Source organism: Gallus gallus, chromosome 10 (genome assembly GCF_016699485.2).
Source record: "Gallus gallus isolate bGalGal1 chromosome 10, bGalGal1.mat.broiler.GRCg7b, whole genome shotgun sequence".
In the NCBI taxonomy this organism is placed as follows: domain Eukaryota; kingdom Metazoa; phylum Chordata; class Aves; order Galliformes; family Phasianidae; genus Gallus; species Gallus gallus.
In genome coordinates, this window is record NC_052541.1 from 2050377 (window position 1) to 2075075 (window position 24699).

At 47.2% G+C, this 24699-nt stretch overlaps 1 protein-coding gene and 2 long non-coding RNA genes across 6 annotated transcripts in view; 1 reads left to right on the plus strand and 2 right to left on the minus strand.

Moving 5' to 3' along the window:
* Positions 1 to 1234: 1234 nt before the first annotated feature.
* HCN4 (hyperpolarization activated cyclic nucleotide gated potassium channel 4) overlaps positions 1235 to 24699 on the minus strand; it is a 146125-nt gene continuing 122660 nt past the window's right edge. For 2 of the 3 annotated variants that reach the window (XM_040706600.1, XM_040706601.1), the window contains 4 exons: positions 22628 to 22774; positions 20874 to 21114; positions 18826 to 18990; positions 1378 to 5778 (listed from right to left, as the gene is read on the minus strand). In XM_040706600.1, coding sequence (XP_040562534.1) covers positions 4211 to 5778; positions 18826 to 18990; positions 20874 to 21114; positions 22628 to 22774 — 2121 coding nt within the window. In that variant the 3' untranslated portion in view covers positions 1378 to 4210. Of the gene's footprint in view, positions 5779 to 18825; positions 18991 to 20873; positions 21115 to 22627; positions 22775 to 24699 lie in introns of all 3 variants that reach the window. The other variant, XM_425050.8, reaches the window with a different exon arrangement.
* Positions 11536 to 16677, minus strand: LOC121111604. Of its 2 annotated transcripts, none has more exons than XR_005862716.1 (2): positions 12137 to 16677; positions 11536 to 11821 (listed from the first exon to the last, which is right to left on the minus strand). It is a non-coding gene; the product is annotated as an uncharacterized LOC121111604 (long non-coding RNA). The 2 variants fall into 2 exon arrangements; XR_005862715.1 differs by having other exon boundaries at positions 11536 to 11842.
* Positions 12840 to 19258, plus strand: LOC121111606. The gene is made up of 2 exons (XR_005862719.1): positions 12840 to 12928; positions 18683 to 19258. It is a non-coding gene; the product is annotated as an uncharacterized LOC121111606 (long non-coding RNA).

Here is a 24699-nt window from a genome sequence, read left to right on the forward strand (position 1 = left end):
TCACCCACACTGGCCAGGAGCAGCAACATGGCTACTACCTGTGTTTGCTTGAGGCAAACATCAGCCTCATTAGCCAGGCCATGTCACTGACACCTCGAGCATCTGGCTTTTTGTGAGGACCATGATGCTATTGTGTTACTGTGACCTGCTCTGCTCCCAGGAGGAAGGCAAAACACAGTATTTCACTGGCTGTACTTCATTCGGTGCACCTCCAGGACAACCGACCTTCTGGGGTAGAGCCACCTGGTTTGAAGGGAATGGCATAATGGCATTTTCTAATGAAAATGGTTGGTTTGCTCTTTCTTCACCAGCGCTGCTCAATTACAGGCAAAGGTCAGAGGATTGACAGGGAGAGATCAACAGGGTCTTCAATTTTCCTGTACCAGATGCAGGAGGGGAGAGGAGAAAGGACCATCCTGCTTTGACTGTGCCTGTGCTGCACCACATCAGTGGAAGTGTGAGTGTCTGAGTATCTTTCTCTGCCAAACATTGGCTTTGTTTACAGCCTTTGGGCTAAACACAACCATTGGATGAGAAGGTACCAAGGAAATGAGATTTTAGAGAAGGTAAAATGAGTGTGAGCCTATTGGGAGGGTGCAGGAAGCATGATGTCCAGCTGCATTTCAGTGCCATGGGCTGTAGGGCAGACTCCAGCAGCTGGGCTGCTTTGCTGTATGTTTTCTTGGCACAGAAGAAAGGGCATGAGGCCATGCAGCTCTGGTGTGAGTTACTGACCCACACAACCAATTCTGTGCACATTTTCTAGACTGGGTTTGGACAAAGACTCAAAAAGGATCTCAAGGAAAGCTAAGGGTTAAGGCTAGTTTTACCTTCCAAAAATACCTCAGGTCCTGACCCTGGCATCATCGTCCAGCATAGCTTGTGACCTGGAAACGGTACTTTCTTTATCCAGTTTTTTGTCTGCTTCCTGTGATAGTCCCTATTCCAAGCTGTTAACTTCTGCATCCTGCGGTAAAGCTCCTCGAGCTCTTCTCTAGGGATCACAAAATCAGCCAGAGATTCCAGATCTGTCAGCAACATGAAAGAATTTCATACATGTTTAGCAAAACAACTGCCAGGTTTCTCCTTCACACTGTTAAAAAGCTTAGAAACGTTACAGTCAATGGCTTAACATACACTTTGTATAGGAACGTCTGAGGTGGAGAGGTGGCAGCAGGTAAACACCACTGAAGTTGTGAAAACATCACGAAAACACAGGCAGGGAGTGAGACAATCCCGTGGTCTCTCTCCAATAGGATGGAGAGGGCTGAAATTCCACACAAGGTTTTTTTTTCTTCTTTAAACCTTGTCTTACATTGCCTCAATTTGCACACTTAAAGCAGACAGCAAGTCAGAGAGATGGGTTTTTGACTTTTTTATTTACTAAGGTTTTTATTGTGTTTTATATTGCAAACCCCACCCCTTGAACTCTTCCCTCCCTCCCCCTCCTCCCCCCCCCAAAATGAAACAAAAAAGAACAATAATAATTAATATAGTTCCACCTACTGAGACAAGCCTAGTGTTGACTGGGGTCCAGTCGGAGTAACTCAATATTGGCTACTGCACCACTAAGAACTGGAAAATCAAACAATACCCCCGTGAAAATTCAAGCAAAGGAACCCAACTGAACAAAGGATGTTCACCGGACTGGTGGATGGAACGCATGGCTACCAGAGACAGCCCTCAGGGTGTTTCTGTGCCCCTCCATTTGTCTGAGTGTCCACAGGGGTTGTTGAGATTCAAGTACCTATGCAGCAGTCACAGGACAGTCATCCATGAGGGCTTGGCATTGCTGGGCTGAAGACCTTTCCCACCCGCTTGTATTAGATTCCCCAGACCCCAACAGCTCAGCTCCCAACCTCTCAAGATGTTCATTCTAGGGGGCCCTCTAGTATATGGGGAAAAAGGTTGTTAAAACAAAGAGAATACTTAAAAGGATATTGCGAGTCTTCCTCTAGGAACTCATACCTCTGAAATCATGAGAGGGTCTGTGAGTCTGCTTCAATTCCATCAATTTGATTCTCTTTCAAGATGAACCTGTACATATTTTGGAAAAGCAGGATCTACGTGTTATAATTATCACCTGCCAATCAGTCCTACAGGAGGGTCAAAATGGACATGTATTTTAAAACTAGGATATATATATATATATAAATATGTGTGTGTGTGTGTGCGTGCTTACACATGTGCATAAATAGACTACATATGTGTATGACTGTACACTACATATATATAAAAGCATGTGTGTATATATAGATAGATATATAAAAATCTATACACACACACAAACACACACACACCCCTCCCGCCACACACACTCACACATACATAGTTGTATGTAGCTAGTAGAAAAAAACATTTCTAGAGTTCCCCTGACCCTTTAAGGAAGACCAAAGCTGATTACATCTGAATTCTGAGCCACCAAAGCACGTTGAAGCAGGGGTGCCCAGTAATGCCTGCAGCAACGCTGAAGATACAGGCACGTGTCAAGAGTTTTGCAAACAATTGGATATAAAAATCAACTGTCAGCCAGTGTTTCTGGGAGAGGAGGTAAGATGAGGGGTTGTATGGGCCTGTATCGTTATTGTGATATATTAAGTTTTTTGGCACCGCTGCAGGAAGGTCTGCTTTCCCTCTGTGGGCTGGAGGGACTCCAAGATAGCTGGGAGCAGAGGGGAGCTGGACAAGTGTTTCTAACGAGTGTTAGAAAAGTTGAGCACCTGACTGTTTACAGTGAGGCGGCTGGAGACACCTCTTGGCCTTGGGAAAAACAAAAGAGGAAGGAAGAACTGAAAGGAAAATAAAAAGAGAGAAAAGGAGACATTTGCTCTAGAGGTAAAGGCTGTAGCTTCTCACTGCTGCGTGCACGCAAGGGCACCTTCCTGTCTTCAACCCGTTTTGACTGCCTTAAATCAGGGGAGCCCAGAGATTCCAGCTCAAGGTGCCTGCCAGCCCCCAGATGTGTCCAGTGATGCTGCAACTGCAGGGTGAGACCAACGCCAATCAGGTGCAGGCTGTTATTGCTGGTGAAATCAAGCAAAAGATTTCAATTCCCCCATCAGAGGAGAAGCATGGACCATGGCTGGCCAGATTTCTGGTTTAATCTGTTTTAATGGTACAAACATATTTGCAAATCTGGAGGATTCTCGGCTGGGCACTGGTATTGCATTCAGTGCCTCCAAGCTCAAACTCCCCTGGGCTAAGGAAGAAGAGGGCTGGGGTGACTACAGCCCACCTTGCAATCTTACCCTACCCAGTTCTCTTCAAAGCAGTCAGCCCATGGACACTGAGACATTAAAACGGAGAGAGGGAAGGTTAAAGCGCTGTCTCTTTCTTCATCCCTCCCCTTGCTTTGCATGCCCCAACCTGGAAGGCAGCATACATGTTTCCAGCCACAGAGAGGCTGAGGCTGGGGCTGTTCTGCTGAGGCCAGCTGCCTGGCATGGTGGCAGAGACAGGACTTCTCCCACAACCCACATTAGAGCATCAGTAGAATGAGACAAGCATCTGAAGTCAAGTCCGTCCATCTCCTGGTTACCTTTATCTTCGTCAGATGGAGTCCAAACAAAAACTCAGCCCACCTGAAATTCCTAGAGGGGACTGCGTTAACAAACTCACCCCTCTTCTTGCTTCCTCTGCAACCTGCTGATCGCAGGAGAAACCTGAGGAGGTGACACTTCCCGATGCACACACTGAGCCATCTGAGTGCCCCCACAGCTGGTGGCCAACCGGAACTGTTCCAAAAACACCAGCTACGGGCCGGCCCGATGTTCCCTCCTACGGCCCACGTCAACCTCGGATCACTGTCTCAACAGGAAAACCTTTTTTTGGTGGCTTCTATGGCTGATCATTCACACGTTCCAGCTCAGGCACACGCCCTGTCTGTGCGTTACCTCGATGGATTAAATTTGCTCGTATCCTTTTGTTCCATGTATTAAAATATTCTATAAAATCGAGTGACCAAAAATCTATAGCTCTAAGAATACCTGGTTATCTTCTTTTTTTGTCATTTTTACGTGTGGTTTTTTTTTGTTTTGTTTTGTTTGTTTGTTTCTAATCACAGTTAAACCTAAACAAAAGAAATGGAGGGGGGGGGGGGGGGGGGGGGGGGGAGAGGGAAAAAAAAAACAAAAAGGAAAAAAATGATTCATGAAAGTCTAATCAGGAACCAAACTGCACGGCTGACATGACCGGCTCTCAGAAGGAGTCCTCACAAATTGGAGGGCAGTTTGGATCTGACAGGCTCCAGATCCCCTGTGAGCACTATGGACTCTTTCCGCCCACCAGCAGTCAGAGAAGCGGTGCCTGCAGCGCTGGCCCCAAACACCAGCGGATGCGGTAAAGAACCTGAGGACATCTGACGTGGTAAAGTCACACGCCCAGGAATTGAGCTACAAGGCTTCCCGAGAAGTCCAGTCCCTCCTCCGGGAAAAGGAGAGAAGCTGGAAACAGATTCTCTAGAGGAATGAGAACTTTGGCTCAGCGTCTGAGCCAGCTCTTGGGGCAAGGATGGCTGGGAAGCAGAAATCAACTTGATGTCCTGGTTCAAGCGTCCCGGTGGCACGGGCGGCGTGCTCTTGGACTGCAGGATCTGCAGAGGTGGGCTGGCGGTCTGAGGCAGGAGCAGAGAGCCGTGAGAGCCCGAGGCCCCGAGCGGGCCACACTGAAAAGTTCTTGTTGCCACTGGGCTCTGAGTAGGAGGACTAAGGCCAGAAGGGGTGTAACAGGGAGAGGCGACGCCAGACTGCTGTAGAGGAGACACGGAGGCAAAAGGGGATCGTTCTTGGTGGAGCTGGGCTATCGTTCCAGTTAAAGATCCTAATGCACTTGGCTGTGTTTGGCAAAGGCCCGAGGACGGCCCACCAGAGGCCTGTGCCAGCTGGCTTAGGCTGGAGGATGGAGAGTTGGAAGAAGGAGGGGGCTGGAAGTGATTAATCCCCCCCAAAGTTCCACTGCCCGAGAGCTGCTGTAACTGTCCCCCCTGCAGCGGTCTTGTGGCGGGCTGGAACTGGTTGAGGAGGCTGGGGGGGGAATTCGATGAGAGCTGGGTGAGTGATGTTGATGGAGAGCTTGCTGCGGCTTGCTGGAAGTGCCCGAATCCACTGCTGGAAAGGGAGGGCTGCCGCTGCAGCTGCTGCTGCTGCAGGGGCTGAGCTGTCCCTAGGGGTGACCCAGAAGGTGCTTGCTGGAGCTGGCTCAGCCCCGCTGAGGACGCACCGCTCAGTCCCTGCTGCCCAGAGCCCGCGGGAGGGGATCCCACCTGGAACTGCCCCAGGCCGGCAGCGGCCGAATACCCCGCGAGCTGCTGGATGTGGTAGGAAGAGGACGAAGGGGTTTCTGCTCCTGGGGTGTGCAGCTGGGACGGGGTACTGGAGGGAGAGCCAACAGCAGAAGGCCCGGTCGACGGGATCAGGGACTGGAGCCTTTTCAGCTGCCTCGGGGTCTGGCTGGACTGCTGTCCCAAGGAACCCAAGACGGACACCGGGGGACGGAAGATGGCTGTCGGGAGGCGCGGGTGGTGGGTCAGGGCTATAGCAACAGAAGTGGTGGCGGCTGCGGCTTGCAGGGGGGCCTGGATGAGCGGGGTCCAAATGACGGGGGTGGGGGTGGATGCGGCAGCGGCGGCGGCGGCGGCGGCAGCCTGGACGTTGTGAGCACAGTGTGCCATCTCCCTGTCGTGCTGCACGATCTGCTGGATGATCTCATTCTCTTGGTAGTTGAAAACCCCCGAATTGAGGTCATGCTGGACTTTATGCAGCAGAATGGAATTTTTCTTACCTGTAGAGAAAGTGAAGAGAGAAAGAGTCATTCTCATGTGTCAAAGCAGGGGAGGCTGCCTGCCAGACCTTCCTCAAATTGTTGGCACCGTCTCCGCTGTCATTATGGGATCTGGGTACAGTCTCTCTGCTCCAGCAACAAGATGATAAACATTATATCTTCTGCTTTTGTGGTATGATCAGCGGACTTTGAGATCCCAGAGAACACAGTCCTAGTTAGACGGTGGAGTCAGTTTTGTGAAGTGGGGCGGACTGGTAGCAAAGCTTATGAACCCACAAGTTTCTCACTTGGCATCCGAACTGCCATTTATGGAAAAAGAGCAGAAAAACAAAGACCGTAATTCTTGTGTTTGCAAAGGAACACCTCAAAAATGCAAGTTCCCTGAAGTCTCCTAAGTCTTCCGCTACTCTCTAGAGATACCTTTTTCTCCTATGTCTCATACATCCTGTTTGCCCTGAAGTCAAACAATTTGTTCTAGCTAAAATTAAATCTCTTTACGAAGAAGGGACAGAAGGACTTCACATGCTGGCCCAAGTGGGAGCCCTCAGACACACAGCTACCATCTTATTTGGCCGTGCCCTTCTACCCCAACTTTCTGGAAACTGCAGGCTAGCAAACTTCACGTTCCAGCTGGACTTTCTAGCCTGCAGCAAAATATTAGCTCAGCACTTTGCCTTTTCAATGGGCTGGAAAATGTGGCGTAATGAGTTTGTCTGGCCTGAGTGTGCACCTGGCACTGCAGGGATGAACTCCCCTGGACTGCAGCAAGGGATGAGATGCTGCCAGTGATGCCCTTTCACCAGAGCGCAAATGCCTTCTCAAAGGACAGGATTTCTGACGTGGATTTGCACTCTGTTTAACAGCTTTTGTATTTGTGTTCTCACAGCAGTCTGTGCACGGGTATCTGTGCCAGCACTGATTTACAAGGTGTTGGTATATGCTGGTTTGAATGATTTACTTACAAAACCGGTGTGGATTAGATCCTTGCCTTTTCAAGGGTCCTCTACCCTGACAGCATATGCCAGTTTGGATTGATGATAGCACCTTCCTAGGGGCTTCCTTTTCACTTCTGTTTACTGAAGTTGTTCGGAAATATCCCCAGTAAAGGGCCCAGCCTAACAAGTCGTGTGCTCACATGCAAATACGCCCCCTGGTCTTCCTGCTTGCATGCATGCAGCTTGCATTTCTGCAGCTGAAGCTTGGGGGTGCATGGAGAAGGGTGACCGCCAGGTGAAGCACTAGCCAATCTGGATCAGATCAAAAGCTGAATTAACACTCCTCTTATCCTCAGGCCCCGCGCCCATTGGCAAACCTCTGCTTGGATTCAAACGTCATTTCTGCTGGTTCTGATCTCCTTCAGTTCCTCTACAGGACCAGGACAAGCAGACAGCACCTTGCCAGATGCTGGGATCTGGAAGGGCCTCTTTTCCTGTACTTTAATCCCCAATTAAAAGCTACGTATTGATGACACCCAGACTATTAGATTTTTTTCACTGTCTGATGCAAATTTTCTATCTGTAAGAGGTAGAAGACTTACAGCTGAAAGATGTGCCTCTTACTGTAGTCAAAATAAAACATCTGGCAGCAAAGGACTTGAACAACATTCAGAAGAGTGCAATTGGTATCCTGGTGTCCTAGAAAGCAACTCTGAAATGAGGGAAGCTTGAATGTAACTAGCTGAGTTCCTAATCTATCAGGAGGAAAAGGTGAAGCCATTGTTGGAGAAATAAGGAGATAATTATAAAGTATAAGGGAGATACTTATCACTACCACATTAAATGCTAAGAAGGCATACAGTGCAGTGTTTTAGTTCTAGTGCCTAGCTACAAAGCTTGAAGAGATGCAGAAAATATCCACAAACCAGGCTTGTAAAACAACTGTGGGTAAGCTCTATATACTCAGCTTTTCTCAGAGAAGAGGCAACTTGATACTGATTTGTAGGGAGCTTCACAGATAACAGAAGCTGATAAGAACTGTTCCCTTCAGCTACAGAAACACCCAACAGGTACTGTGATCTTAGACAAGCCCAGAAAAAAAAAATAGATAAGGAACAATCTAATAGGAATTGTAGTTAAGCTTTGGAGGAACATATTACAGGTTTTTTCCTTTGCTCTACTTTAAAAAATGAAGAGCTTATCCCTTTATATAAGCTATGCGAAAGTGCTCTGCAATTGTTCAGAGCGGGTGAAGCCTGAAAGCTACAGGTTCCTGGTCAGCCCTTCCAGTGGGCCAAACTGCAGCACAAAACCAAATCAAAATGCTGACAGGATTTTCATTCTGGGCCTCAACCCGTGTGTTTGAGACCTGCCTGCTGCGGGTAGTGCTATGGGATTCTTGATGTTTTAGTGTTTTGCCTCCTGCTGATGACTCTGTCCAAAAAAACAGTACGACATACAGACAGGCACGTATCCTAGAGAAAGACAGCAGCCTTGCAAAGACACAGTCCTCAAGGTAAACAGCACTCAGAGCTCCTGATGTCATTACAGGGGCTGGAGAGACTGCACTGGAAGTGCTTGTGTAGGACACGTGCGCAAATGGGGTTCACTGTGTAGCAGGCTGGAATGGCCAGCAGCAGATATCCCCTAATGGGGCCTGATTCCACTTGCCGTTCAGGTAGCCTGTCACACCAGAGCAGTATGAATGTCACCTTTAAAATTCAGAGCAGTTTTGTGGTGAATGAAGTGGAAGGTCACACCATACACACACGGTGCTTTCCAGGCAGCAGCTTCTACAATCACATACCTGCTCCCAAACAAACTGGATCATAAAGAGCTGCTTAAACAGAAACAGAAATGCTAACTGTTCCAATCTAGGGAAAAAAGAGCAGCCCATCTAAATAAATCGACAAGGCCAGAGAAAGTCTGGCTGGTACTTGAGATAAAGAACAATTCAGACTGCAGGTTTGTAATCATTTGCTTTCTGGATTTGAAGGAACAAATCCCAGCATGGGCAATCTGCAGCTAGCTTGCACAACTGCAAGGTCAGGATGTGGATGGGAGACGGCATGCTGAGTTCAAACCAGACAGGCAAAAAACTGCCCTACCTCTCTTGATAACAGACTGAAGAGGAACCGGGCTGAGGAGTGTGAGGAGGAACAGCAGAGCAGCCTTCTGAAAAGCTCAATACCAGCGCTTCCATCCTCGCACCTCGTCTCGCTCTTTTAATTCCATGTCACCTGTCTTTGGCTTCTGATTTGCTTGTCTGTGCTTCAATAGCCTGCAATTTCCAGCGCTGCCCTCAATTCAAACGAGAACCCATAGCGATGTTAATCAGAGCTGCACGGATGAATTGAGAGGACTGATGTTTTCATAACCGGAGCTCTCGGCAGCACAGAGCGGCTCCGGCAGCAGACGCCGCTTTCCTTGGCAGAGCACTGAGTGGAGAATATGTTCACATTTCCCAAACACACATGCTATTCACTGGAAAATAGGTTGATCAAAGCTCAATTTGTGTCAAATTGATAAAGCAAGTCCAGCAAAACCCTTGGAATGTTTATTTTTGTTAATTTTCAAGCAGGACGTCTCAGTCCTTGAACGCATTTTACTGTTTTCCTGAGCGCAACTTGAATGTATTAACTGTTTCATTACATTCATTTTTCCTTCTCCCTTTTGCCAAGAGACTCAACTTTCTGCTGCAGAAAATTACTGGAAATGTTCCTTCAATTACTGAAGGGAAAAAGGACGTTTTCAAAACCATTTTCCTTAGCAGACTGAAAAAATTAATTGCTTCCACCATTCTAATTAATTGCATCGCTCGCACGAAGCTTCCACACCCCGATACAAGCCTGATCAGTTGCTACTGGAGAAAAGCCCTCCTTCCAGCCAGCACCAGATTACAGCAGGCACACAGCAGCGCCCTGCTGGGATAAAACATTTTCCTGGCAGGCCTGACTCAAGTCCTGCACAAAATATACACCAGCAGCAGAATGAGGCAGTAGAAGTGAGTTTGCTCCGAATGATGGTTCTGAGATTATTTGTGCTCCCCGTCTTATTTTCCAAGTTGCTTCAATTCCAAATTTGTTTTTCCCCCTCTGGATTTATTGTCATTGCACCTGCCTCAAAACGAGAGCAGAAAAGTCAGCAATCAGAGAACTGAAGGGCTGATTAGTTTGGCTCTGTGTCCCCCTAATTGAAATGGTGTCCTGCAACTCACTGCTACACTCAGTGAACCACAACACAGCCCTGTGTTCTTGCTAAACCAGTGAGAGGCTTCACTGGGAGGGATAAAGGGACTCCTGCTTCCCTCATCATAGAAGCACAGAGCCTATATGTTACAGGAGTTTCTCCTTCTGTACAGTTCATCCCACAGGAATTAAATGCTGAGTAGAGTCTAAGGTAATAAAACAAACAACCCACCCATGCATTTCTCCTCAGCTTCCAGGACGAATTTAATTAGATTCTGAAGAAAGCTGCAATTTTAATTTATAGCATCTTGTTGACATATTCCATGAACTGGAAATTCAGTAGAATTTTTGTTTTGGGTATGTCAAAATGTAAGGAATGTTTCCCTTGGAGTCCATTGGCATACCTAGGCCAACCTGAGACTTCACGTTTTCAGGTTTCCCTTACAGGAAAACGTGCCTTTTCTGAAGAGACTGCTCTTTTCCAGGTTGGATCACATCTTTGCAGCTCACTCTGGTTGCAAAGCCCCGCTCAGATCTGGACCCAGGTCTTCTGAGGTGAAGGGCTGCTGCATGAATACCGTCACACATCTGTCTCTAGAAGTCTCATCTGCTTTTAAGGGAGAGAAGCGCCGCTTTTTACCTTTCCCTGCCATATGCTGCTTTGTGCTTCTTGTGGAGCAGGCAGTTACGTTTCTCTAAGCAGATTCTGCCTCAGAGCATTTAATCTGTTTAATACGCCCATGGACATTTTAGAAGCTCAGATCCTCTTCACCCAAAGCCACAACCTGCGCTAACACGACCTCGTGGAAGGAAGTTCCTTAACCTCAGCAGACTTAAGGATGCGCACAGGTCCAGTGCAGGACCCCAGGTGAGACTTGGAAGCAGATGCCAAGTTATCTCTTAAAGATTAAAGGTGCCTCTCCTGTCTTCCAGCAGCCTCTTCCACGGCTGAGCCTACACGCTGTTTCCAGTCCTCTGTCTCCCTATTTCTTCACTCCTGAATCCTTCACTCTGGCCCCTTAACTTTCTACTGAGGTGAGAGAAGCTGCCTTACTTGTGTCATGGGGCAAGACCCTGCTCCCCTTCTGCAGGGTGATGACCCGTGGTGGGGACAACTTCAGGAGCACAGTTAAAGCACTAAAGGACCCCCACAACTCACTTTTTTGTACTCTTTTTACAGCCCTTAGCACAAGATGTTTTTTTTTTCCCATGGTCAGATAAAAATAGATTCCTCACTGCAACAATGGACGAAATGCAGGAGAAGAAAGATCTTTGGAGCCTAAGACGTGTTTATAAGAAAGCTACCGGTGCTTTGAAGTGGAGGAAGGTATGTGAAATTGTGGAAACTAAGCTAATAGATGTTGCTCCCTTAATAAAGAATTGCAAAGTCAGATTTTCCTCGGCTGCAGACAGCATACAAAAGAATGGCAAGAATGGCTCATGCGATTTCATTAAAAGAGCCAGCACTCAACAATAATTCTTCTATCAAATAATCAAAATTAGCTTTCTGTTGTTGAAATTCTGCACAGACACAGGGGAAATTAGCTGTAGCTTTCTGTTCATTTCTCTTTTCAGCTCTGTCTAAGTCTGCTGGCTGCAGTTTAAGAATTCAGGTCACTGAATTGCTTTTTGAATTTGCATGCATTTGAGATAATCTCACTTTATTAGGCTGGCTTATGCCCCGGCCTGCTGTCAAAGTGGCTGCCCCCTGCCACTTTGGTTACTTCTTCTCCTCTTCTTACTCATACAGCTGGATTTGGAGCACTCTGCTCGCGTTGCTGCCTGCAGCACAGCCCATGGCACAGCGCAGGGATGGAGGTGCTCTCTGCCCTCCCTTGCCACAGCTGTTTCCGTGCCCTGGGGAGTCCTGTGCTGACGCTGCGTTGGCTGCAAGGTCCCACTGCACCACTGTCTTAGGGGCTGCATAAACAGGGAAATGAGCTGGAAGAGAGGTTTCAAAATAATTCTCGACTCCCCGTGTATGTGCTCTTCTCCTGTTTGAGCCCAGCTTTCTCTTTTAAATGTAGGTCACCCCGCGCTGAACTGCACAAACCGCCACATGAAGGGTTCTGCTCAGAACTGAGCAGCTCCCAGAAGCAAGGCAAAGCCAGCTGGATCTCAGCAGCTTGACTCTGTGCAAGAGCATCCACAGAGGAGTTCAGGGCACTTAACAAATCTGCTCTAGAAAGTAATTCACATTAACCCTCCTGAGAGCCTGGCTGTGTAAACACTTACAAACTGGATGTGCAGCTCCTGATGAACTGCTCTGCACAAGCTGCCGTATGTGTGCTCTTACACCGTGATAAGGCAGCACCCACCTGCAGAATGAAGTTTATGTCTGTCTTGTGAAACCTGTACCACTTGCAGTACAGTTAACGTACAACAATACTCCCTTCTCCCTTTGTTTCCCACAAGCCTATTTGGAGTTAAACCTGTACACAGGGGTTTATTGCAGGAAAGTGCCATATGGAAAGGGATACAAATTTTATCAGCACAGGGCTCTTTGTACGGGGTGGTGAGCTGAGTCTGTTGTCTTATTACCATCTTAACAAACCCCTAAGTAGGTCGAATGGTACACAGTGAATAATGTTATCTGATGAATCTTATGATCGTTAAGCACAACTTGAAATAAACTAAGTTTATGGTGCTCCTCTCTCACTTCTCACATTTATGTGCCTCTACAGAGCTCTGCAGGAAAAAAGAAAAAGTCAAACATTGTGAATAGCCATGAAAGGATGTAAGAATTGTGCAGTTCTGAAGCACAGTGGTTGTTACTTATTGCTGCAGACTGAAGCCAGAGCCGCCTTCTCCTCAAGTGTCAGGAGTGCTTGTATCTGGAGCCAAAGCTTCTGCACTCAATTCTCAGTGCCCTGCTGGAGCTGACAGCTGTGACAGGGACAGATTCTGGAAGACTCTGGATTGATGACATTCTGGAACTGTTTTCTGTCAGCAGCGTGGTCTTGTGGCAGATAGCCACCAGACTGCCCTCGAGGCAGGAAAAGTCCCCTAAGTTGAGAGGTGTGGTTGGTAAGCAGGTCCTGCTTCACGTAATTAAACAGAAGGTTGAGAGTATTTAAAAAGGTGTTAGAATGGGAAAATACTATCTGAGCAGGTGTTTTATTTTGATGCTGACAGGTAGACAGGGGTTGGGATCAACCGATGTGATCAAGATTATTTACAAAGTCAAAGGCAGGTCTCCTGGGATCTCGTCAGTGTCCCCCTTCTGTCGAGATGTCTCAGGCTTTATTTTCCTTCCAGACTTGCATGAGAAACAGTGCCTCCACATTCAGACAGGGTTGCCAGTTCACCTTAATTAAGCCGAAGTCATATGCGCTCACTCATGGTGAGCTGCCAATCGATAGCTTTCCTTAGGCTGATGTACGCTGAGTCTGGGCCTTCAATTCCAAAGGAAAAGTAATTCAGAAATTGAATTCCTACCTAAGTTTGAACTCCTACCTTGAAGACGCCTAAACCAGAGCTAGACTGCATTGCCAGGGTGTGCCTCACCGAGGCCATTTCAGACAGCCATCTCAAAGATGACAAATCATATTCTAGAAACGCCTTTTTCTCTCTGCCGACTGTAAAAGTCAGATCTAGGTCTGCACATTGTACTGTTAGAAACAATGGGAGAGGATTTCAGGTCAGAGAAACACATGCAGCAGTATTTGAACCCCAGTTGCTTATAAACAGTCATGTTTATGGGTTTTTCAGGTGACCAGAGAGGACACAACACAGGAAAACTTGTGTTTTCACTTGTCAAGCATCGATATCGTAGCAGCTCAGCACTTGGATAATAAGTTTTCATCACCTGTGCCTTTATCAGCAACTGCAAATAAGAGACATATATATATATAGCCCTGTGAGCAAATATGCTTGCTCATCTCACACGTGCAGATCTTTGGGGGTTAATCACCTGCATAAACAAAACTGGGACCTCAGTGTGGATGCAGCACACACTTTGTGCTGAGCACAGACTGCTTCATTTATACACATTTCAGTCCATTCCGTGTGACTTTGCATGGCACCTGCCACAAGGGAAGAGGTAGCAAAGACGTGTTCAGACTGGGCTCCACCTTTGCTAATATTGTTTTCCCTGTAGAATGGATGAGGAACTGAGGCACATTGCAAAGGCATGACAAGGACAAACAGGGAATGTGTGGCAGAGCTTGGCGCAGGTCCCACATTTCTCATTCACAGTTCACCCAGCCTAACACAGGCCAGTCCCACCTCTGTGGCGGCGGATCCCACACTATCAGCCATGACCCAGACAAACGGGGCTGCAAACCCAACAGGATTTCAATTTCAATTGCAGAAGAGTGATCACGAGCTGACAGACAGGGTGCCCAGTGAAAAAGTTTGACAACAGCTATTCTGTGGCTTGCATGGCAAAGCTTTTAAAACTTCCGCCACTACAATATTTTAAACAGGCACTCTTGTGCTGTAATAGTGTTATGTAATAATATTTAGACTGGTATTGTGTTGCCTTGGATTTGTTTTTTAGCAACTGCAATGCCTGGAGGAAATGCAAGGCATTTTTAATCTATTAACTGAGAGCCCTGGACCAAAATCCATGCAACTGGCATTCAAAACATATGCATTTCAAACCACTTGAAGTGAGATATTTCCAAAGAAATTGAAAAAAAAAAAAAAAGACTTCCTCTGGCTTCAGAATGCTCTTTCAGCTCCCAGCAGTGACCTTCGTATGGATGGATGGCAACCTCACGGCAGACATCTACATTTAAATATCAGAAAATAATCGTCTCCCAGTATTTTTTGAACGGATGAGGGAATTCTGATCTGACAATATTCACAACCCATGTTGTATTTACTTTCAGCGCACATTGGAGTGGTTGTGTTTTACAAGTGCAAATACTTGTGAAAATCTAATTTTAAGCTTCAGTGATCACCCCAGGCCAGATTCACAGCCAGGCAGGAACAGAATCACGCAGCTTACGTAAGTGACACGTTGCAAACAGGGCCTGCTCACAAGTGCCTGTCATACAAAGAATCACTCATTGGAGAAAGGAACAAATCGGTTAAACACACAAACACTACAAAGAATTTTACAGATTGGTCAAGAAGGAGAGGAAATTTAACCCAGTGCTAAAATCATCATTGACCAGTGATCAGCCTGATTGCCTCGAGTCTCCATCTTCAGGCTCTGAGCCTATGGAGAGCTATGCACGCGATTTTCTGCAGCCTGAGGAGTACTTTAAAGTCTGAAGTTACTCAAAGAGGGAGTTAGGCAGGGACACAAATCACTGCAGAATCAGGCCCTAGTCAATTCCTGGAGACTAATCCTTTCCAGTCTTTAAAGAGCTCTGCAAGTGCAGAACACCTGGGAAACCTCTTCCCCAGCCACATGTGGCGCAGGCAGGATGCCAATATCAATTCCCATTAACAACAGAGGTTAGGAGGATACATCAACATGCTCTTCGGCAGAGCGATCGATGGAGCTGACAGATCTCTGGGGGGCTGTGCCCTTCCTGCTGCTGCAGTGCCCATGTACCAGCAGGAAGCAACGGGGGCATGCAGATCAACATGCATCTGCCCCTCTCCTTTCCCTCCACCTAGCCACGGGCTTTCAGACTGCATTTGCTCTGCAAAGTGAATGCCTCACTGCTTCTCCAGTCAAGCAGTATTGCTCCTGTTGCTTCAAGGGATGGGGTCTCACATTCTCATCCTGTCTCTCTGCTACTTAGACAAACTTAGATCACACTTCCAAATCCCCGGTACAGCTGCTAATCCTGTAAACACCTCTCCTGTGGCTGGATGGACTGAGTTTCTTCTCTCTGCTCTTTTGGTTCCTCACTGCAAAGGGAGAATACCGGATGGACCTATCCTGGCAGTGACAGAGCCCTCTGAATCATTTCATGTCCTCAGGCTGGGACTTTTCAAGGACACGTCATCACCTGGGCAGAGGGGAGCCAGTGAATGCACTGTTGACTTGGAAGGAGGCTCCCACTTCGTTCCATCTTGAGTACAGATCCTGATCTGAACATAACAAGAACCAAAAGTACCGTTCTGCTTCAGCCCATACTTGGCTTTTCTGTGCCTCTGTCCCTCTCCCTCAGGTCCCTACAACAGTCCCCTTACTTTCAGAGAGAGTCTCAGCTTAGTGCAGTATTCCTGACTTCACTAAACAGTCACATGCTGTTACACAGCTACTGTGCTGCTGCTGCTGGATGGCACATCTCACTGGAAGGTGAAATAATGCTTCATTTATAAAAGGCAGGGATTTCCATGGAATCTGCCAATTTCAGTAGGAAATTGGCTCTTTAGGGAAATTCCAGCCAAAGAATATTGAGCACAGCGGGGTGGGAAAGTGCTACAAGTATTCTATTTTGCAATAGTAGAGGATGTAAAGCTAGAAAACAGGCAGCTCTCGACTTAACAGGTATAACACTAGGTTCTTCCTCTGAAGGTGTGTGCCTTTTATATGATGTAGGGACTAATACTTTCTCATGTCAGTGAATGGCAAAAGGAGGGGAGGACAGTGCCAGAGCTCTGCACCAAAGGGCATGTTATTTCAGTAGCTCTGGGTCACCTTCTGACCTTATGCTGACATTTTGCAGCTGCATGTGGAAGGGAATTTCTCCTGGCAGACAAGCAAGTGAGGTTCTTTATGCTGGCTTGGAAAGCAGAGTTGTGAGAAGCAGCTCTCTCCCCTTTGACCATCAATTCAAGGAAGCTGTCCCACAGCAGCACAGATATGGAGGTTTCCATCTGGTTTTTGCTAACCTTTCCTGCTTTCTTCCATGCTGAAAATGCAAAAGGGCTACGTACCAAAAAAGCTGCCTGCAAGGAAATGCCCCAGATGAGAGGTCTGATTCATGGTCAAGCAATATCACAAAAGCAGTTCCAACATAGTTATGATGAAGTTGTGGAAAGGGAGTGCTGCCTTGTGCTTAGAGAGTTAGGAGTTGAGCCAGCAAGGTTTATTGTTTGTAATATCCCTGACTCGGTGAGATTGGGAGCAGGTTGGCTTTACCTCCCCATGTCTCAGATTCTCTACTGTATAATTCCCTGCACTAATGATAACTTTTATTGTGGCTTTTGGCAACTCACTTTGATCCACATCATGAAAGGCTCACACTAGCAAGGTTACATCTACACAGCAGCTCAAGGACTGCAGGAGGAGAAGACATACCCAGCTAGCTTCAAACTCATTCACTTGGGAAATGGTACCATCCTAGCTGTCAAGCTCACCACCAGTTAAACACCTATGGATTTACATAATTTCACAGTGGTTTTGGGAACTTCCTAGAAGTTCTGCATCACCGCTGGCAAGCAGTCTCTGCTACATTTTCCATGAATTTTAGTTATGAATGCAGCTGTACTCAGACCAAAGGACAAGGAGCACAAAACACCCTGCTCACCTGTATATGCAGTCACAAAGAGCATCGGGCCAGGAAGCTCAGCAGTGCTGACCATCTGAAGCTGAAGAATCTGAGATGAAGTCAAGCTGCCCCACCCTTGGTTGTGTCTGACATTACATTTTCTAGGAGCTAGTTCAGTCTCATTTAAATAACCCATGTGATAAGACTGTTGCCACATACACTAGGGCCTCATTAGTGGCCAAACTCTACATATTTAGCTCATAACCTTTTCCTCAAGGGTCACTTTTTCTGGTTTGAAGCAGGTAATGAGATGCACAGAATACAATGTTCCCCACATAGAAAGCCCCAGAGGCACTGCACCCCTTGCTGGGCTGCCAGCTTCCTCCCTGCCCCCCTCACCCCATTATCCTCCTTGCTTTCTGCGTTGTACTCAGACTTGTGCTGACCTTTTTGATTCTGAAAAGCAATGGAAATGCATGCAGCTTTAAGCGAGGTATAATAAGAAACTTAAGAAGTTAGACTAGGACTCTGAAATGCTCAGTCCACAGCTCTGCAGAGATTTTGTGCATGACCTTGTTCAAGTCACTTACTGTCTCCATGTTAAATTTTTCTGGTCGTGACCAACAACTGGTGCCCTGGTCTCTGGCTAGACAAGGATGCTTACAGCACAACTTATGCCTTCCCTGGAGCAGACAGCATCCTGACATGGGCCACTGTGAGCTACTGCAATCCAATAATACTCTTTGGTTAACTTGATGTGTGGGAGGTTAAGTATTTTAGCAACTGTTCCATGTCTTTGTTTAGCTGCCTGTTTCTACTGGAGGAATTTACAGTTGGACTCTAATGGACAGCTGGACAGGTGCCTTGTGGCTGTGTTCTGCTGATGGTTTTACACAAGAGATCAGAAAGCACACCAAGCTCTCCCTTCCCTGACAGCACCTCCTGCTGCTTGTAAACTGTGGCCAGAAAAGCAACTGTCCTATGAAGATGCATTATGGTCTGCATTTCATTATGCATTGATATACCAGAGAAGATCCTTCCTCATCAATGGAGCTGCTAGTTTTTGTATTGTTTAAAAAATTAATACCATTAACCTATGCAGTCATACCCCAGCCAGCATCTGTGTAAAAACAGGTCGTACTCTAACAAAGTCCTCATGCTGAGAGATGATTTCTGCAACAGAACATTTCATTGAAATACTGAGATTTGCTTGCAGTACTTGGTGGAGGTCACAGCATGGCCTACTTTCTCTTGAACCTGGGAGGCTGTGGGTATTTCCACATTCTGAGCTAAAATTCAAATTGTAGTGAATTCACCAGTATGGCCCTTGTGGGGTCAGACTGATCTTGGAGCAGGCAGAAATGCGTATGTGACAGAGAAAGAGAAGAATGAGGTTTTCACTGATCTTTTTAACTGAATGGGTCTCTCTTTTAACTGAAAGGTAGGAGCTGAGGTCAGGCAAGGAGAGACAGAGCAGGATCTCCTTTAGCTTACAACTCCAGCAAAGGAACGAAAGACCATGTTTGGGGAGAGGATGCCAGGGCAGCAAGTAGAAGAAGAGAGACCTTCAAGCCTTCTACTTACCAATTCTGTCCAGCCTGTCAAGAGCCACCGTTTCAAAAGCTCGTCGCATCATGGGATACTCTTCCAGCACCTCATTGAAGTTGTCCACTGAGAGGGAGTAGAGCCGGCAGTAGGTATCAGCTCGCACGCTGGCTGTGCGCCGGCCACGAGTCAGCAGACAGATTTCTGGAATGAAAGACCCAGCCTGAGAACACGGGGACAGAAACTATCAACCCCCACGTATCAACCCCAAAGCTTGCCACTGCTGCTCAGCAGTCCTGCCTGCCACCCAGTCCCCTCTCAAAGGTGGACTCTACCAGCTTTCCCATTGCTGAAAGCAGGAACAGTAGGAACGTTCTCCATATGTAGTAACATTTAAGCAATAAAATACCAGGGGGCTCAGTTGTGGCAGCTGCTACATACAACTGCACCTCAGGGATTCTGCTGATCTAATTAGCCAGTCAAGTTTTGTTATGGTGGATTATCAAAGATATCACTCGTGCATTCAGAATGGAGAAGCTGTCTTTCTCCAGCTCCTCATGGGCACTGGGAGCAGAAGGTCATGTCGTGCCCTCATTGAAGCTAATTCTCTCCCTAGATTTGCAGTAGAGGCTCTGTGCTGACCTGTGGCCTTCCTGCCTGTTAATAGCTATGATCCTCATACTCAAAACATTTGTCTTTTCAAAGATGCTTGGAAGTTACTTGCAGATGTGTCACAAGCTTACGGATATTCAGGATGAGCCAAGTTAGTGCCACTCACTGACTACTAACTTTAGGTGTATTTACACTGAAGTCAGGTACTCCTAGGAGGGTGTTCAGCTGGTTAGTGAACAGAAAGTCCTTGACTGCAGCATAAACACCCCATCTGGGCATGTTCCTTGAACACTCAGCACAGAGCTCCCAAGGCCTGCTTTTCCACTGATTGAACAGAGTCTGGGCACCTAAGACAGGCACTTAGGTACAGATGGTGTGACCTAAAGACAGAAGGTCTTGTCACTGACAGCATACTTCTCTGTGCTGCTGGGTGTTAATTTATCAGCACCATACCGAGGATTCATTCTGGGTCCACCCCAAGGCACTGGCATAGCAGCACTACAAAGTGGCGAGTGAGTTTTCAGGCTGCTTTCCTAAGGAAATGGTGCTTATAAGACTGTGCTATCTTTGAATGTGTGAGGAACTGTGTGCGTAGCATCCTTACTCCAGCCTTCTAACTCCAAATCCCAGCAAGCAAACCCAACTTGCTAGTGATGTGCAAAATCTCTGTACCAAAGAGCCAGCAGGTGGGTGCAAAGAGGTTTTCTTTGCAGGAACTATGAGTGTGAGAAGAGGATTTAATGGAGAATAGTCCTTATAGAAGGGCAGGTTTCATTCTACCCCCTCTCAATAGGCAATTATGTACGTTCAGTGCTTGTACTGAAGCTCGCATCTCCCTGAAAACTGTCTGTCCTGGGGTGTCAGCGAGGTCTTTGCAGGGCTCTGACAGCTGGGTAGTCTCTGTGTTACTCTTTTAGCAGTATCCTAAATCTTCTCTTATGGTGTTTTCTGACCTTGCACTAGTTTCACTGCTGCTGACACATTATACTTGCCTACTGACCTTCACGACATTTTGCTGAGCCACAGACTGGGGAGATGATGGACTATGTTTTTCCCTCCATGTTTATACACTACTTCATATGATAGATGCCAGACAGTAGGAATAGGCAACACTATAAATGTGCTTAGAGAACAGAGAATGCTCCATTTTTTCTCTTTACATCCTCAGCTTCACAGATCCATCAGTTTGCTTGGGGCAGAAGGAAATGAAACTATAAGAGCTTAATTTACCTTCTCCACTTTGTTATTACTTATAGTCCATACTCCTGCAATGCCCGTGAGTCCCAGCCACAACCCACTGTACAATTTACTATATGAAAAGCTGCAAGACAGCTGAGATGAACAGAAGGTGGACGAAGAAGTGACTGAGGTATCAGTACCACATGCTGCTCCACCTGTGTATGCGGGACGAGTTAGGGACCATATGAACACTAGCAGTGGGCCTCACTGTGAAAGGGTGACCCATAAACACGCACCTCCAAAGTAGGAGCCATCTGCCAGCTTGGTCTCCTTGTTGCCTTTGGTGAGGACACTCACCACCCCGTGCTGGATGAAGTACATCTTCTTGCCAATGGTGCCCTCCCGAATGATGTAATCCCCAGGCTGGAATACCTCAAACCGCAGCTTGGTCAACATGGATGTCACAAAGTTGGGATCTGCGTTGGCAAAGAGTGGCATGGAGGCAACCAGCTTCCGGCAGTTGAAATTTATGATTTCCTGATGGAACAGTGAATAAAAAGAGAGAGAGAGGGCGGGGGAGAGAGGTGGGAAGAAAAGATGGGACAAGGAAGCAGAAAAGGCACACACGTACGCTTAGTCATCATCTAATAACATATGACATTCTCCCACTTATATTAAAAAATTCACACTGTACATTAAAGAGTCAAAAAAGATGCTGCTCCCTTAGTCTGGCTCGCCCAGTGTTGGCTAGAATGGGCCTCTGGATACTCACAGCACGTAGCAGTGCTAACTGAAGCTGATAGTTTGACACCATGCTTCACTGCTTTCATTCATATGCTTTCCCTTTGAGCAGGGACAAAAGAGTGATTCTCCCCATCCTCCCAAATACATAAAATATATCTCTTCCTGCAGAATGCTTTGGAGTACGTGAGAGGTGCATAGTGGTGGTAAAACTGTGCATGAAAAAGCCCAGAGCTCCACTCTAGGAAAATGTTATAACTCACCTTGGCAGCCCTACGTACTCCATTGCCCTTGCTTGACAATGAGATATTAAACAGCACAAATGTGCCACGGCTCTCAGAGAAATAATTATCCTGGGCAGCTGGGGACAGTGTCAAGAGGAGGGAGGGAGAGGTGCCCACCAGTCAATGGGGCATGGGCTGGATCATCAACCTCAGCTGAAGAAAACCCAAGTCAGCTGTTCAGCTGTCACAGAGCAGACGGGGACTGTGCCTCTTCCTGCGGCTTGGTGTCACTCGGAGGGTATGACAGCATTTTCCATTGCACAGGAGCTGCTCTGTGCCATGTCAGCTCAGACTCAGAAGCCAGCAGAAAGTGATATTGAGTAAATCACCCAGCACAATGCTCCCCAGTCAAGCATAGGAGGAGGATCTGGATAACTGGAGCAGGAAGAAGGAGGGCAGGGGAAGCATATGTCTCCTCCTTACTGGCACTTCTCTTCCAGGGTTGCCCTTTTAGACATCATGCCATTCTCAAAAATCCCAGGGTATTTATCCATAGTATTGACTATGTGCAAGGTAACAGACACCCTTACAGTGCATAGGAATAAAGGACAGGAGCAACTGAAGGAGGGGGAGCTCAGCAGGATTAAGATGTTTAGGTCTGTTGTACAAACAAAAAGAGCAGAAGATTGGAGAGTCAAACAGCACAGGAAGGGGAGTGAAAATCATCTCCACATCCCCACCAGAATCTGCTGGAGAGATCTAACAGTGCCCTTAAGGACACAAAGGGGCAGTGGGTACTTCTGTGTGCTATATAGCCAGCCAGGGTTAGCCAGGCTCAGGAAAGCAAGCAAAGTCTTTCCTAAAAGGATTCAAAGCATGTGGCTCTCTTATCCTCACTGACATGACCTGTCTTGTAACATCCTGCTCCTCTCCAATGTTGCCATGGGCTCAAGAGGTGCCAAGATGCAACCATTCATGTGATGAGCACGTGGTAGGGTCTGCATACTGCACTGTCCCCTCTGGAAGCCATGGGGACAGGACAGTGCACAGCTGCCAAAGATGGCAGGAACATGCACCACCCTCACCTCTCGGAGGGGCTCGCTCAGCTCTCCCAGGATGCTCTCTTCATCGAACATCTTCCCCTGGTAGCGGTGCTCATAGTAATCATGGATGCGCTGCCGCATGTCTGCAGGGAGCTTGTGGAAGGACATATACTGCTCCACTTGCTTGTACTGCACAGAGGAGAGAAGAAGAAAGGGAGTTACCAGCCATGTAACAAATGGCACCCACGTGGGGACAAATACACACCACAGGATTCCCATACCTGACTCCTTCACACCAAGCTGGGATGGACAAAGCAGGTAAATCTGGTGCAGGACAGAGCAATTGCCTTAACACATGGCAAGCTTGCAGACACCTTTATTATGTTTCCTAAATAGATGCCTGATGTTTTAACCTTAATCTTATCCTCAGCCAGTTACACCACGGACACAGCTCCTCATTCCCCGAGTACTGTCCTCACTAACACAACACAGGAAGAACTGGGAGCAGACGCCTGAAGGACTCATGCAAAAACAAACATCACATTTACTCGCCTGAAGCTGCACCCAAGGCCTGCTTTTCCTCTCCGTGTTCTCACCTGTCCACTACGAACACCTTTGTTTTCTCACTTAGTGCTGCAAAGGTCCAGATTTTCTTCACTTTTTGCTGGATCTCTGTTACTCCATGCACTTATGCTATCTAAGCTGTCCGTATTTCTGCCTAACAACCTGCATTTCCATCCTGCCATTTAGAGGGGAATACAAGGGCACGCTGTCTGATGCCAGAGCAGTGTTTGGGGATGAATGGTGCTTTCAATCAGTAACTGACACCTCTTTAAAGGCACAAGACTGTAAATGGGCCCACTTGCCATGTAGGTGCTGCAAGGACAAGGTGTGTGTGCTGCAATGCTCATGCCCCTTTTTCCAGGTGTGCAGTACAGAGTATCATCCGTACTAATAATGCTGATGAGAGGACCACACACCCCCTTTGCCTTCCTTCTTTCCCCCAGTAAATCTGTCCCTGAATGTCCCTTTACTGCAGCTTGTGCTGAAGTGCCTAATTACCCAACTTCTGCTCATTACAGACCTTCCCTGCACACATCAGTGTCACTCAGCACTCAGTACAGTCTGTGCTGGCACTGCCTTGCATGCTAACAACTTGATCTGCACCAGAGAGGAGAAGGAATTACTCGGAGAAGCCAAGGTGGCAGAGGGGACACTCGGGGTTTCCTGGCATTTCCAGAGCTTTTCGTCTGTAGCTTGCAGCAGAGGAGCTGGCTGTAAATATTCATGATGACTATAGCATGATCAAAGTCAATCGAGTCACCACCTCCCCACAGGGAGCTGGGAGCTGAATTGGCAATGAATGCTATGCTTTATTATTTGGATTGCTGAAGTTCTGTAGAGGCAGGCAGGATGTTGTAGTGGGCTGTGCTAGGTGCTGCATAGCCTGCAGCTCATCAGTGGGGGAGGCAAAATGAGTGGAAACCCTGTGTCCTGAACTGGACCCCGTCTACCACACAGCAAAAGCACCACAGGAATGTTCCATCCAAGAGCCCCACTGTCAGAGCACCAGGTGGTACCTGTGAGGGTGCCCAGTGGCACAAATACCAGCCACCAGCCCACTAGCCCTCTTCTTCCCACCACAAGCACTTGCTATCAATCTCAAGCTGATCTTGGCTTTGTGGGAAAAATGCCCCAGCAAGCATGGGTTGGATGAGAACACTCAGGACTCTTTGCTTACTCACTACTGTATATGGATTTATTGTTTTGTAACAAAGAACAATAAATTACCTCCCTGCAAAGCCTCTAGGGCTGTCAGATTCTCCTACACTCACTGTCCGCAGATAAGGCTCAGGGTAAAAACAGGACAGACTTACTTCCCCAGAATGAAAGGTTTTCCTTCTGCTTACGAATTAAAAATGTGGTTACGAAAGAAAACTGTGCAATAAGAATCCATAATTCTCTGTCACACTTAAGCAGAAGTACACATCTCAGCTCTCCTATCTTTGGCAGTGCTACCTCCCCTCACCCCATGCCAGAGGGACACGCAGATATTAGTGGCCTCTCCGAGTTCAAATGGACAGACTCATCAGGAATTATTTAAATCTGTCTGA